We start from the raw sequence: 16,664 nt of genomic DNA on the forward strand, positions 1-16,664 counted from the left end.
TTTGCAAATATTTTCAAATTATGTTGTAAAATATTCTGAAAATCAAAAATACAAAATACTAAAATATTTGAGTCTAAAAATTTGTGTAGAATATGCATCATTTTATGGGATTTATTCTTAAAAATTGAAAATTTACGTGTGATGAAAATAAGAGAAAAAAATAAAAAATAATTCAGAAAATGAAAATATTTCTGTTAAACATCAATTTTTATGCGTCAAATTTATATGCAAACGAATTTCAAAACAAATTTCTACAAACATTATTTTATGTATGAATTCAATATTCCATTTAAAATTAATTCTTTTGTACCGGTAATTCATTTAATATCACCAAAAACGGCATCCCCACAGTTGATATCACAACCACGGGTTGTTTTGCGTACCAACACGACTAAAAAACAGGTTGTAAACCCCCGCCAAGTCCAAACATGTTTATAACAGAAAATCAAATAGACTACACATCCTTAAGTATTGGATGCCGTTTCTAATGATATTACATGAATTGGCGGTGGGTTCCAACCCGTTTGTTAGTCACGTTGGCAAGAAAACAACCTGTAGGTTAAGGTATCAACCGGAGATATAGTGGATCCCGTCTCTGATGATATTATATGAATTGGCAGTGGGTTTCAACCCGTTTGTTGGTCTCTTTGGCACGCAACAAAAGCTGGGATATCAACCGGGGTTACAGTAGATGGCGTTTTTTTTAATTAACTATTTTGCATATTAATGGATTTCTTACTTTAACTGCAACATTTATACAGATAATACTTTAATTTATTAATTTACTAGTAATCTACTGCCCCAGGTAAAGTGATAATAATTAGTTTTTGATTTTTCATCGTATAACATGTCATATTTGCGACTTTAAGAGAAGAAATTGAAGAAATCTCAATGTTAATAGATCTATACTATAGAAATATAGAAGTTATTTATAAGTTTCGTTAAATAAAGTAAGTATTCCTGATATTTAAAATTTTAACTCTTGGTATATTAATTCTCCGTTAGTGTAATTTGAAGTATTTCTATTGCAGGAACACATTATCAATGAGTTCTTATACTATCTGGAGGAGTTCAAGCTCCAATCACGCAACTTGTTGTGGTGATTAACATTATTTTTTATCACAAATTCCTGTTGGTAAACTCGTATGATCTATGAGTTATGAGTTATGACTAATTTATAATTATAAAAGAGTTGCTGTAGTTTTTTAACATCACGTGGTGTTTTATTTAACTCTTCCATTTTGGGTTAGCATTTTAAATCTCCAAATTGTTTTTTGAGGGGAAAATGATGGACTCGCTTCATGTCCACAGCTCAAGATCAAAGTAGATTTTTTTAAAAGGTTTTCTAAAATAAATCGTCAAAAAATAATTGAACTAATTATTTAAACGGATAAATTTGCCCTTCAAAAATAAAACATCAACTTCAATTCGTGTAGTTTCAGTTTCATTCAAATGATATTATTTTCACTTAATAGATATAAATCTTGTAATCTTGTTCATTCATTATAGTAAAAAAGTGTGTTTATCTCGGTTGTCGAACTGGAGCCGATAGAAAACTTCCTTCAGGTGTCGGACTACATCGATTTCTCAAATCTTAAATTGATAAAATTAAATAATTTTAAGTAATATATGATATAATTCTAATCAAGGAATAACCCAGCTTGGGAAGTAACCTTTAAGCGGGTAGAGTATTTACACACAGGGTCGAATGGATTTGGAATCACATCATCCAAATGTTGGATTCAGACCCAGGATTACTAAATAATATTTATAATTAAGAGCCATTAATTGTTATAGGTTTGTAGTCCAAATGCAATTGTTATTGTGGATATTTTTATGGATTTATAATTTAAATTTGATTTCAAGATTGAAAATCCTATTTTGCATAGAAATGTTGATTTGAAATTAGTTTCATATTTTTATTTTGTATTTTAAAATTTTATTCCGGCTCCACAACCCAGATAATAATTATTTTTTCATATATTTTTTTAAAATCTAACATAAATAATAATGACAAAATTTCATATTATAAATCAATTTATTGTTTATGGATATATAAGTTTAATTCTGATAGTTTAACGAAATTTATTTATTTTTAAAGATGGCCTTTTTCCAACCGAATTTATATTACTATTTTCAATTAATGAATAATTCTTCATACATTTATTGAATATTTTATATGCTGTTTCCATGGCAAATTTTTATTTGTTGCACTTACATTCTATACAAACTGTGTTAATAATTTTGGACAATTTTGCAAATGAATTTCTATCACTAGATTCAACTTTTAAATATTCAAAGGATATTTTTCCAAGAAGTAGTCTGGATGCAGAAGACTTTAAAATTATATTTTTACATATAAAGTTATTCATTATTTTTTTTAATAATACTTCTAGTATTGTAACCCGCTCTAATATAAATTCCGAGGGATATGTTAAATTACCTCGAGAAAATTGTAGGTTGTAGTCTTCAATTTCTGATTTATTTTCAATTCCTTCTGAATTTGTTGACTTAGAATTATCAAATTGACACAAATACATATGTTTGGTGGCAAATTATTGTTTGCAAGCAGCATATTTTATTCTTTTTTAAAGACTAAAAGCAACATAGCCTGCAATAAAACAAATTAAATTTTTTCAGTTTTTTTTTATAGTTGCTTCGTCACTTTTAATTAATTTTAAAACTCTTATGGAATCAGTGGATACTTTGGAATCAGTCATTGTATTTAATTCGATGGATATATTTTTATTTATTCTAGACTAGATCTTCTAATTTAATTTTCTAATCTTATTATTTTTTCCGATTCCAGAATTTGATGCACAGAAATAAAATAATTTAGCCCAGGTAGCCGCCTATATTCACGAAAGCGAAATTCAACACCATCACTTTGTAATTTCGCTGTTAAATCATAATCAAATTTTAATACGGATATTAAAATCCACAAAGATCAGCAATAGAGGCTGTGGAGTGACTTAGGGCCAAGCAAGTTTCTTTTGAAAATGAGTTATTCGGAAAATCATATTTCCACTTTTTAATCCAGTGTGAAAATGTTTTTAGATACATCAGAGTTTCTTGACGAATATTGGAAATCTCGACTCATCCCGTTTTTTCCCCCAAAAAAACTTATCTTTGACATTACATATATTAAACACCTTTCTAATTATGGACAAAAAATTCACTGTATCCATCAACGAGTCATTTTTAAATATATATAAATTAAAGCATTGATTGTAGATGCATGGAAAACTTTATCCGTATGTTGTACAGATGTTTTTTCCATATTTTATGGATGAAGATATTTATGAGTCAATTTGTGAGCAAATCTTATGTTTTCATTGATTTCGTTGTCATATAAATCTTCCAAATGAGCGTAATTTGGATTTCCTATTAATACATTTTCAAATGGCGGACAACTGAGATTTTTTAACTTTTCAAAATTATTCCGAATTTTTTTAAAATTATGTACCAAATCAAAAAAAGGATATATTCTTTTGTTGGAGTTTATTGGGTTTCATATTGAAGGCGAAAGACATCCATTACACATATAATCAACAAGCATTTTTCTGTCAATTGGATGATTGTCAAATGAAATGCTTATGACATAGAAGCCTAAATCATCCAACATTTTTAAAGTTTTAATAATGATGCCATATTGATAAGATGCTGACAACTTATCAGCTATCAGATTGTTCAGCCCAAAACAAAAGAGTCGATAGTACTTCTCCAAAACTATTGGTAATAAGAACATTGTTATTTAAAATTCATATAAAATACCTTCTGGATTGTAATACTCGTTGTTGGTAAGTTATTAAAATATATATTCCTTTAACTATATGTTACACTTATTATTTTCACAAATTGTAGGTATACAATGCCTACTTGTGTGGCTTATAATTGGACCTCCAGAAAGGCAACCTTCTCTCAGTCCTTCAGGACTAAGAACATATTGGACCCCTTTAATGGTTTAAACATATTTTCTTTTAGATTTCCAAAAAATCTAGAGCTTCGTAATCGCTGGGTGATTAACTGCCGCAGAAAAAATTGGAATCCCTCTAAGTGGTCGAGAATGTGTTCAAAACATTTCAAGAAGGATTTAATCATTCGTCATAAAGTCAAGTGTAGTCTTGTTGATGGAACAGTACCAACTATTTTTGATTTTCCCAAGCACTTAATTCTAGTTGTGTGAAATTGAAGAGTATTAAAACGATCTGCTCCTGAAGAAAAAAGGAAAGTAATTATCGAAAAAGATATAGACGATGACAATAATCACGCTTCAAATGTACTTTCGGATCATTCGTACTCTTTGCCAAATTCCATGGATCTCCAGGGCGTAGAGAACAAAAAAATCAAGCTTCAAATTATAACCCTTGCAGAAGAAAATGAGCAGCTCTTAGAAAATTTAAAGACCTTAAAAAAAGAGATTCAAGTAGAAAGCCTTAAGACTTCAAAAGGGTATCAAGACAATCAGAGATCTATTTGACCATTTAAAGAAAAAAACCTTATTTCTATGTCAGGGGAAGAAGTATCTTCCATAACATCTGGAATCCCCAAAATTTTCTTTCAACGCATTATTTTCAATAACAAAAAGGGGATAATCTCAAGACAAAAATATCCTGATGAATTGAGAAAATTTGCTCTGACTTTGGAGTTTTACTCTCGAAAGGGGTATGCCTATGTTCCCAAGACATTTAACAGTGCTTTGCCACACCCTTCAGTTATTAGAAGCTGGTACAAAACAATCGATGGATCTCCAAGATTTATGGTGGAAGCAGTTAAAGCCTTGAAACTTCGGGTGGAACAGCAAAGAGTCGCGGGAGGAAAGGTTTATTGCAACCTATCGCTCAAGGAAATGAGCATTCGAAAATTAATTGAATTTGATGGCAGTAAATACCATGGCTATGTGGACATTGGAACGGTAGATTCAGACGATTCCATGCCTCCCGCCACTGAAGCCTTGGTACTTATGGTGGTCGCCATTAATGGGAATTCGAAAATTCCCACAGGATATTTTATGGTCATAATAATAATCCTACCGTCAGGCAATTTTCCTCTGCTTATAAGAGACTAATTATCCGGCATGAGATCAAAGCAGGAGCAAGAGGAAATTGCCTGAGTCAACTACAATTTTCCTTTCTTCAAGTGGGCAAACCAAACGAAAAATGACCAGATGAGGCTCGATTGCAATCAAACGGTATTTATAAGAAGACATGGATTACTAGAAAAAGGTCCCTTACAAATGGAACATGATTATACTGATGTACCCGATCCTAAATGTCGCTTTTGTAATTTCTGACTACAACAGAGTAGTCATTACTTATATAGCAGGGTTTGTAGTTAAAAAATTAGAACAAAAAATATTCTGTGATACATGTCATGCATCTTTGTATTGTCATGACAACCGGTCAAAGGATTATGCTTTAATAAAGAGAAAGGACTGGGTAGGACTTTTTGAGACGGCATTAAAATATCCTTCAAAATATTTAACTTATGTTTCTCAGGAAACCGATAAAGTTTTACAAAGACTATTGAACTCGACAAGTGATACAGTGCCTATATACTCAAACTTAATTTTAAAAATTTATATCGCTGTAGTAAAAAATATTGGTTTTAACGAAAAAAATTAGGTCTTTCAATCTCTTAAGGACCATGTACTTGATTCATCTCCAGAATCAAATAATTTATTTTATCTCATAAAAGAAATCAAATTATGTCATTTGGGAAAACAAGAAAGTGAGAAGATTCTAGGGGCCGAGTTCGAAGTATTCTCACCAATCTCGTCCAATTCATAAATCAATAATTTGTAACATAATCATTAATATTGATAGACTAAATTATATTTCAATTTAATAAATTAATTATTATAGTAAAATACTCCTTCGAATTATGCTTATTACTTTTCTACAAAATATAAGAAAGAATACTTGCCAATTTATGCAACATAAATTTACATACTTATTACATAATTAGGTTGGAGTTTATTCCACGATACTTTTAACGTTTTATTGCTCATGAGGAGTTGATGCAGTCTAAGCTGCACGGATCGTTACAAGAGAATGAAAAAATTAATGGCATTATCATTCAATCCATGAGGTAATCCTTAGTCTTGGAAGATTGAGTGAAAATTACCGTCCTGGAGGTGCAATTGAACGCTACACAAACAGGCATTTTGACCCTACAAATTGTGGATATAATAAGTCCAACAGGGAGTTAATGGAATACATATATAATATGATAACTTACCTATAACACACATTTCAATTAAAAAGAGGTGGAAAATTAATTCCAATTAAGAATACTATTTGATTTTAAGAGTTAATTTGTTATGAAAAAATACTATAGTTTTGTTTGTTTTGGGCGCAATCTTTTTTTATCTTCGACAGCTGACCGATCTCAAAATATTCTTTTGCTATTGAAGAGAATCAGCTCTCTATGTTTTTTATATCTCCATGATTCTATCCTCCAAAATCATAACATCATTTAGGTAGCTGATTTAAAAAAATAAATTTTACGACCATATATCTCGCTCCCGCTGTCTCCTTGCTCGTGCTCAGCTCGATTCTATATAAAGTAACCAAAGGGGTATAAAAACATAAATAATAAATATGTTCAATTGATTAGCAGTTGACTTTTATTAAAGGTTCAAACTGTTTTAGTAACATTGTGATTGTTTGAGATTGTCTTTAGAAAAATGTCTAAAGAACACGGAAATAATGTGCCTCAAGAAGAGACAAAATTCGATAACCACAGCCAAACACTGAAACAGGATTGGCAAGTGGTAACCCAATGCATTCTTACAAAAAATAAATGGATGGTCAATAATCCTTTCATGTCAGATGTATCTTTTGTTGTTGGACAGCAGGAGGTGGTTTTTTACTTTTAAAAATAGTTTTATCATTAAGTTCGACTCTTTCCTAATTGATGACTTTCATTCTGATTCAGAGGAAGAAGAGTATTTCACCCATAAGTATATTTTGGGCATAGGAAGTCCAGTATTTTATAGCATACCAAATGGAAATGTTGACAAGTCTGATAAAGGTATAAATATTGAGGATGTTCATTCCATTGGCTTCAAAAACATGCTTAAATTTCTTTATACTGAAAAAATTTCATTGAATATGGATAACATTTTTCCTACTTTGTATGCCTCTCATAAGTACAACATACCCTCTTTTTACAACGCCTGTGCCAATTTTTTTAGAAAAGAAATGTAAATTATTCTAATGTCTGCTATTTTTTGAGCGAAACAATACTATTTGATATCCCAGGTTTTTCGAATATATGATGGGAAATTATAGATGCGTCAAGTGAAAAGGCTCTTCAAGCTAAGAGTTTTATTGATATTGGTTTTAGTTTGTTCGAACAGATTATAAGTCGGAATTCTTTGAACTGCAGGAAAATTACAATTTATAAAGCGGCAATTAGATAGGCACGCGCCCAAATGGGGCTAAGTAAAAATGAAGTTCACTAATTCCTTTCCATATTCGTCTTCGAATGTATAAAAAAATCTAAGTTATTGGTCTGTCATAGAATTAAGTCATACTGGAAGCATGTGTTAATTGACCCTTCCCAATACATCAAGTTTCAGATTGATAAATCAATCGTAGTTTTTGGCTTAGGTATTTGCCCTCCATTAACTAGTAGTAGTTTTAATATAGAAATTAATATAGTTGGTATTTGTGATTCCCACACCATCCTGGAAATGAAGACTAACCACGAGTATAGGATCAATCGTATCTTTTTCGATGTACCTTTTCGAGTACAGCCTAACGTAGTATGTCATGTCAAAGTCTCTTTTAGTAGCGTTGCTCAATGTATTTGTGGAGACAAAGGGATAAAGCAAATCACCAAAGATGGAGTCAGTTTTACATTTAGCGACTTGTACCATGGAAGTAATGCTGTAGAAGGACTAATACCTAAAATTTTATTTAAACATTGTTGACTCAAATGCTTAATATAATATGTACTCGATGTGTAGGTATTGTTAATTTACAATGTTAAGAGACACTCTCCCTAAAAATACAATAAAGCAAAACTAAACATTCTACAAGACTAAGGGATGAAATACAATTCTTTTACAGGTTTTTAAATTAATTATTAGTGTTTATTTTACGTATCTTTGAAATTTTTTTTGCTCCAATAAAGTGTTTTAAAGATCTAGATCACTACTTCAGCTGTATGCATAGTTGTATCTGCGGCACATATTTTTATACCATTTGGGAACTATTTCAAAAATATATAAGTAAATAATTATATCAATATAGTAAATATAGGTGGCGATTTGCTTCGTCTCTAAGAGTCAAATGCGTCCATGCTCCTGTTAACCGAAATAATGAAATAACTGAGCAAATTACAGATAAATACTTAATTAGCTTCCTGATGTGGAACCTGTTCTTTTAATTAATCTAAAAAGCAAATAAGAACATGGTTGATCCAGAGCTTTCATACAAGATTCCTGGGGTCCTTCCATTTCTATCAAGTTCCCATGATCTGAGCTTTAGTATGTCTATATAATATACATAAATTAAAGTGATATTACAAATTGGTATTTATGATGACGAGGGAATTTTAAATTATTCATTGGATGCTTTTTGGTTTTGTATTTTTATACATTAAATTGACCATAAATAACTTAAAGATTTTCATAAAATATAAAGAATTGGAACATTTAAACTAATACTTGAATTTCAGAAGAAAATTAATGAACATAAAAAAAACATCCAGAGGGTGTTAAGTCAGAAAAATATGTCACGACCCTAGCAGAGCCGTAGTTAATGCAAATCCAATAGTTGGTTATTCAACAAAAGTGCTAAAGTACAGATTGTAAGAACTAGATAGAAATGGAAGTGATGAATCTTCTATTTTTTTCCCCGAATGATTTAATTTTCTGTGAAAAACTATGAATTTTTCCCCAAAAAATCTAATTAAATGTTTTGAGAACAGCTGTGGATTTTTGATTTTTTTCTTCAAAAATTTAATTTTTGATTTTTTTACCGTGAATGGGGGGGAGGGAGGGGGTTGAAGGTTTATTTACAAACGTAATGTCAAACTTAAAAAAATGAACGTAGAAGGTAATTTCATATCTAGTGAACATGTTTATGAGCAACTTCGTAAATATACTTCTGTGTAGCAGGTTATGTTATATAAAGCCAACCCGTGACTTTGAATTTGGGTCCCTACAAATTCCATACAATGGGTTGATTTGCGCCAAGGTTTACCGGTTAATAGCCTATAGTATATTATGTAAGTGATTGTTATTCATATTACATATCCAGGGCTGGTCACAGCTATTGCGTAAGGCCTAAATGAATCCCAATATGAAAATATTTTCACTTTCTTATAAAATAGATAAAATGCAGGGCCTTTTTCGTATTTTTCAGTGGGCTTGAATATGATTTTTGGCGAATAAGGAATTTTTTTAAAAGAAAAAATGTTTTACTTTATTTATAAATAAATTGTAGCCAGATCCATGTTGACGGTCGAGTAACATAATTCAAAAAGTACGAGAGACTCTAAAAAAACATTCACTACTACGAAGGTGGGCAGTATAAAATCCATCCAATAGGTTGATTTGGCCAACGAGTTAATAACCTCTATTACAGAATTATATCGCAGTGATTTCCAACCGGGCTTCTCGGTGCATTGCCAAAGTGCACCGCAATAAGCAAATATTGACATTTGGGTAAGCCTATAATATATACCGCAATAAATTAATAATATGCCTCAGGATCAGCAGTGAGGAAAGGGTTGGGAATCACTGTCTCATCAATTCTACTATAATGATAACCACCAAAATGTAATGAGTAATTTTTCATTTTTTCGACATTTTGTTCACGTTAAATATTAGTATATTATTTGAATTATAATATATATATATATATATATATGTTTTATTTCTTTTATCGCGGTATCTTTTTTAACTTTCTCCTGGCGTATTCATTTTTTAAAATCTATAAATTTGAATAACAAAAATTGAGATAAAATAATAATATAATAATCATCTAGATATAAAATTCCAACTAATAATTTTATAAAATTATTATAAACATCATTATAAAAATATAACGAGAATAATAATGTGGATCTATTATATACTCTGGGTTTTTTACGTTTTTTAATAGCACCATAATAAAAATTCATCTGAGAAGGGGAAATATATATGCACCTATTATAATAGGTATTTAGTTATATATACTTTTCACACATTGCCCCTCCCACAAGTTGATGTTGTTGACACTGACTTATTCTTAGGTAGTCTCTTTTAACGAAAAAGAATCACAAAGAGGCAGAAACTCTAGGAAGAGACAAATTGCTATTGATTCATTATTAAAGTTGAGCAAATGTTGTTCTTGTTGTAAGAGAGCTGATTTCTGATTGGTTCTAATGTTAAAACTTATAATAACATTGATCATCGCTCAAACGAATTTCATACGATGACTCCAATAACTGGATCTATTTCATATGTGAACTTGGTTTGTTGCGGTTGTTCCTGGGATAAGGAAGGCTGGGAAGAGTTGTTGCTGTTGTTGGGAGGAGGTGAGGATGTATGATTATCGTTATTAATACTTGATGATAATGATTTATTATTAGGATCCGTGAATCGATTGTGAATATTCATATCGTTTCTTCTCTCAAGGTATTGATGATCCTTTTGCGATTTAGTTGCTAAAATGATTATGGACGTAGTGGCTGATGATATTTCATCATGAGAACAACAGGCTGATTTATTGTTAAGCTCAATAATATTCTCTTCTGGAACTGGTAGAATGGGAACCGAAGCCTTCAAGGAAGTGAAGAAAGCCATTTTCTCTCTGTAACGCAAGATTTATAGAAGGAATTAGTGTTGTTTGGTATACTGACGTAATTAAAAGGGTACTAGCAGTGTCATTAGGTCATATATAAATTGTCCCGCCGATAACTTAACCCCCAAAATTCCTGAGCTAGAAAATTGTCATTTCTAAAACAAAGTAAGAAATGTCTTTTAAAAAGCCATCAAATTTCAGAGCAAGCCCCTTCCCACCATCCCTGCAGACGCTCCTGTAAGTGTATGTGAATTTCCCTTTCCGAAACCGGAACCGGTAAAAAAATATTGGTGTCGTGACAACACTAAAATGAATCATTTGGAAATGATCATGTCTGTTTAGGGGGTGAAACTATTATTATTATTATTATTACTTGAAGGAATACACGTCTAGTTTTCCTTTAGGTGTTCGAGTCTTCCTCAGTTTATAAATATCTCTCCCACTTTTTCGAATCATTTTTTCGAACCTGCGATCCTCCGTAGATTTTTGCTCGTTTGATTCGACCTAAAAGTAAATCAATTCATGATGAGCAAAATGAAAAAAACTCATGGCCTTATACTCTCAGGTAAGATCAAAAAGACATACCTGGCTCAATAATTTTTGAAAGTGATCTTGATCAGCCAACCAATTTGGCAAATCTTTATCCCCTCTCTCTCTAGCCTCTTCCATACGCCGTTTGATAATTTTAAGTCGATCAATTTCTTCTTGAAGAAGTTCGAGTTTTGTTTTTTGAGCCGCCAAATCTAATTCCAGATCCAGAGGGGTTTGTAAGAGATATCTACTCGACGACTTTCTCCTTCTAGGAAGCGAGGATTTTGATAAATGACGCAATGTTTTTCCCCCAGTGGAGAAGGACATTGGTATTCGCAATGAACGTCTTTCTGACATTGAGCGTTGAAAAGATAAGCGTTTATACAAAGGCATGGCACTGTCTGAATCACTTCGATTTAACTGTAAGAGATCAATGTGAGTGATTGAGGGATATCTGATATTTGAAGGGGTTCTTTAAACTTAAGTAACTTACCCTACATATATAATCGTTTTTGTTTAAATGAGAAGCTGACGGAGAGAAAGTTTGGGACCTTTTGATTAGTGCATCAGTGGATGCTATCCTTTGTTGGATACCACTGCTACTGCTTCGTTTCCCAGGAGAATTGAGTAAAAAATATTCTGTATTCGTTTCTTTATCAGTAAGAGAAACGTTTTTATGATTGTTAGCAGATAAGGCATCGTAAATTTCAGTAGCTGATAGTATCACAATTTCATCATCCTCATTCGTATCTTCCTCATCTTCTTCCTAGAATAAATAACCCAGAAGAAAAAGTAGTAATAATTATGTATAATTTATATCACACTCTTTTTATTTTAGAGGATTATATTTGCTTTCTAAATACCCTCAACATACCTGACAGTAATGTAAATGATCCCCTCCCTGAAGGGTCATGGACTCGGGCCCAACATTTCGGGTCAATGTAGAAGTTTGGGAAGATATAATGGTGGAGTCATCACTACTTTCTTCCTTTAGGGTTCCAATCTTTGGAGTGCATCCACTTTCTGCCATTAAATTATCTGGCAAGTGTTTATTACTACTGGAGGATGCCACCTCTGAAGGCTGTTGCATAAAATGAAAACTGAGAACATTGTACCATCGAAGACAGGTGCCCTTACTTGGGTCAAAGTCTGCTAAGCTGACTTGAGCAGAGCCAAGACACTCTTCTTTTCCTTCGGGAGATATTGACCAAATAGTGACTTGCAAGGTTTTAGAGGTGAGTTTTTTTGATTGGAACCGATAGTCGAAAGCTTTCTCCGAAAGCCGGCTTACGGAGATCTGATAAAGAACGAGTACAAAAACTCGAATTTGACGAGGTACATGGCAAAAGAGCCGCCTTTACACAACTGAAAAAAATAAAATAAAAGGGGTTCACACACTAAGTACATAATTATAGTTTAGTTTCTTTATCCTACATCTTTCCATTTTCAGGGATGAGTAAGGCCGAAAGGTTTCTGGCTCTTTCAATACCAACGTGAAGAATCGAATCTGAGGTGAAATATTTTAATTTAATTTGTACTTGAGCAGTCTCTAGATTCATGAGGGATAATCCTCCTTCTGACGGACATGCGTTAAAAGTAGGAACGGTGACAGCTGAGTGTGATTCAAAAACTCCCGAATCCCCAGCCACTGAATCATCACTAGAAAATCTAGGAGCATTGGATGATGATGTCCGTCTACTGACTTTCGGACGAGTTCCTGTAGCACAAACACCACCACCACTAGTTATACTACCACTTGTAGCATCTTCTGTCAACGCTTCAGAAGCAGACTCTGAAATGGTGGAGAGCTCCACACTTGTGGAAGAACTTAGTAACTTTTCACAAAATTGAAAATTTCCTTCGGAAATGATAGGAAGTTGTTGTTTTCTTTCACTATTATGGTTACCGCTGCTGCAGACGCTGTTTAAAGTTAATTCTCCTAATTGTTTATCTAAATGCTTTTGAGTCCTTGCTGGCAACTGTCCAGCATGATGAATAATTTGTGTCTGATCATTGTGCAGTTGCGAAGAAACGGAACTAATAGAACTCCTTGGACTAAGAGTCAGAGGTGGCTCAACAACATTATTGAGACTTATACTAGATTTATGATCGACAAAGGAATCACTGATTTCTTCATTGGTGACCAGTGTAGTTGACGAAGGTATTGGCTGTGTTGGACTATTTTGGTTACTACTACTGATGCTGCTACAGCAGCCACTACTGGTATTACTAACAGATGGGCTCTGAGATGAGTCCACAAGTATTTTATCTACTCTTTTATGCAGATCCAGCATGGCAGGATCACTAGTTGCAGTTGAAGAGAGTCCATAGATATCAGTAAATGATAAAGAGGATAAGGAACCTTTAGAGGAAGCGTGGGATGAGGATAGCGATCCTAAAGAGGAGCTCGAACTCATTGACAAAGTAGAAGCAGATAAAAGTTTAAGCTGAGATTCCAATCGAGAAACAGATTTCATCGATTCCATGAGTTGTTGAAGCAACAGTTGTTTTTCTTCGTGAAGTTTAAGCCTGAAAGGCAAAGTAAAATAAAATATATAATATATGTATAAATAGAAGAGACATGAAAAGATCATTTCTCATTCACTTGCAGTCTCATACCTTTCAGCAATACATCTATTTGATACTTCCATTGCTTTATTAAGATCATTTTCTAATTTAAGGATTTCTCTTTTTATTTCTGTCATCTCCTGATTAGATCGGGATCTTGGAGTAATGGACCTTAACTCCCGGAGAAGTTGCTCCTTTTCCTGAATAAGAAGCAATCTATCTTTATCTGACTCAAGTTGACCAGGATTCATTTTTTCTTCTAGTGAAGCAAGGCATTGTTGAATTTCTTGAACCTGTCTCCTGGCATCGTCATACCTTAAACGAAGCCTTGCCATTTCTGCAAGTCTAGTCCCAACAGGAACAAGTTCTCCAGAGAGATCAGTTTGACTTGCAGTGGAGAGGCGTGAATCAAGAACAGACACATCCAAGGAACTTTCAGATGATTGTAATCGCGTAAGGTCGTCTTTAAGACAAGCCAGGCTCTTCATTAACTCAACTTTCTCCTGTTCTCCGGTTGAAAGGGACTGATGAATATTGTAGAGCTCAATTTTTATGGCCTGAGCTTCCTCGAGTGTAATTCCTGGTGGTATTTGAGAGTTGGAGAATTTATCGTTGACTCTGAAAGAATAATCGTCATTATAAGGATTGTGAGAAATTCATACTCGTTTATAAATATGTGTGTGTGTACCTAGAAAGAGTTTCGACTCCTTTCTGCTTATAAGTCATTTCTGAATCAATATTCATGAGCTCCCTCTTAAGTCTTTGAACACGAGACTTAGCATGATTCACATCCGCTCTAAGCAAATCTGGATCGTACTTTGTACTTAAACAAGACCCCGTTGAGTTCACTGAATAACATATTTAAAAAAAGAAATTGAGGACAATAAGGCATGAGATTCATGAAAGATGGTTTTGACTCTTACAGGACGTCGTACTCGTAGATAGGGCAATGTTGAGATGCTTGCTTAGATGATGGTATTCATCTTGAGCTAGGTGTAGCCTTTGTTCCTTTATCTCTGCGAGTTCTTCCTTGGCTCGGAGATCAACCTCCGCTGTTGCCAAATACTGCTTCAACATGTTTTCCTGAACGGATTTCCACTCGTCGCGTTGATCAAGACTCCCGCTGCCACCGTTACTACTATTGCTGCTCTCTGAAACCACATAAAAAGGTTAAAACTCACATAAACCCACTTTTTAGTTGTTCAGTCCACTCACTATTAGTGTTGCCATTACTTGAGGAGGATGAGTTAAAGGATGCTTTTCCGATTCCTCCTCCTTCATAGACTACTCTATTATTGCAATCCAAACTACCTCTCCGTGAGGTTTCGTCTCCAGTAGGAGGGTGTGGAGATGTTGATGGAAAGGAAAGGCTGGAAATAAGAGTCTCCATTAATATAAAATATTTGATAAGTGACTCAGTCTTTTATATACACTACATAGTAGTCAAATCCGGATAAGAACAATACCTTTGTTTCAACAAGGAAAAGTTTGCTCCTATCCACTAAAGTGCATCATTATCTAAGATTCATGTAATAAATAATAATAGTCTACATTATTAAAGATACTCATTTGATCATTTAATTCATTAGCGCTCAGACAATATGACATTTTAGACAAGCTATTTTGTAATTTAAATCAGGGATTTTTCTTTGTTTCTGCGATTATCAAGTATAACAATCATTTTTCAATTTCAAAGACCTCCATGTTCTTGATTATTAAGGGAAATACAGGAAAAACACTCATTCAGTTCTCAAATATATTTTTGAGTACATTTACTACACAACTTGATGAATTTTTATGTACATGGATAACTTGGGAATATATGCTATTTGATGAAGAAAAATGGATCTTAATTGATTTTGACTGTGCATTATATTTAGTTATGACTAGCTATAAAACAGTTTCAAAACCCCTATTAGCTTCCCCATTTGACACAAAAAAAATTGAATTTAAAAAATGTAAAAACACACACTGACAACCCTTTCTCTTATTGGATAGAAATATTTATTATTATTATGTAGGTACTATTATGTTTAACATCAAATATGTATGTACTACTTTTTTAGACCGTGAACGACGACGCACGCAAGTGAAGGGGGGTAATAATAATAACAAGAAAAAAAGAAGAAGAAGGGAACAAAAAAATAAATAATAAAATAAATAAAATGTATCCATGTTTCAAATATTTGTTACAAGAGGGCGCAATTAACTGAAGAAATATATCATTTTTTTGTTGTTTTTTTACCGTGGATCAATCCAAGTGGTTTTCTTTTCAAGATGATTTATATAATAAATTTTTCCATCATAGTCACGACCTACATCCCATCCCGCAGGTAGAGGACGATTATCCTCATCTGCATGTATATTGTTTATAGGCATACTATTCTAATGCACCACTTTTATGAATGACATGATGTGCGCGCAGAGGAACACCATTCCCGACTGGCCATTTTATAGATTCAATTTTTTTATGTAAAAGTTTTTTTTCCTTCGTATGATCAATTATATTCCACCAGCCGGGTCAGCCAGAGTTCGCAAGCCCAGAGTCATTTTACCTTTCAAACTCTGAATGAGTGGGGGAGCGAGCGAGCGTGTGTTACTAGTTGTGCCTTACTTCACTTTGAGTCACCCTATAGAATGTATGTGTGTAGTAGTAGTGATACTGATAACTGATAAACATTCTCCCGCTCCCGATTCGAACTTGGAAAAAGTAGGAAGAGAGAGAAAGGGAGATAAAAAGAGAAAATAATATTTTACTAATAAAAA

At 33.0% G+C, this 16,664-nt stretch overlaps 1 protein-coding gene and 1 long non-coding RNA gene across 2 annotated transcripts; one reads left to right on the top strand and one right to left on the bottom strand.

The window, feature by feature from the left end:
- Positions 1–812: 812 nt before the first annotated feature.
- On the top strand, positions 813–1,645 carry LOC121115413 (uncharacterized). The gene is made up of 3 exons (XR_005863482.2): positions 813–950; positions 1,032–1,099; positions 1,510–1,645. It is a non-coding gene; the product is annotated as an uncharacterized lncRNA (long non-coding RNA).
- An 8,226-nt stretch (positions 1,646–9,871) lies between these two features.
- Positions 9,872–16,598, bottom strand: kibra (WW and C2 domain containing protein kibra). Its single transcript, XM_040707993.2, is given in 12 exon segments — positions 9,872–10,808; positions 11,173–11,303; positions 11,385–11,750; positions 11,824–12,096; positions 12,205–12,576; positions 12,578–12,695; positions 12,765–13,859; positions 13,950–14,516; positions 14,587–14,746; positions 14,822–15,049; positions 15,114–15,268; positions 16,144–16,598. Coding segments are annotated over 12 exon segments (3,984 nt in total). The 5' UTR covers positions 16,278–16,598; the 3' UTR covers positions 9,872–10,423.
- Between the last annotated feature and the right edge of the window lie 66 nt (positions 16,599–16,664).

The sequence above is a fragment of the Lepeophtheirus salmonis genome, chromosome 3 (genome assembly GCF_016086655.4).
Source record: "Lepeophtheirus salmonis chromosome 3, UVic_Lsal_1.4, whole genome shotgun sequence".
NCBI lineage: Eukaryota > Metazoa > Arthropoda > Copepoda > Siphonostomatoida > Caligidae > Lepeophtheirus > Lepeophtheirus salmonis.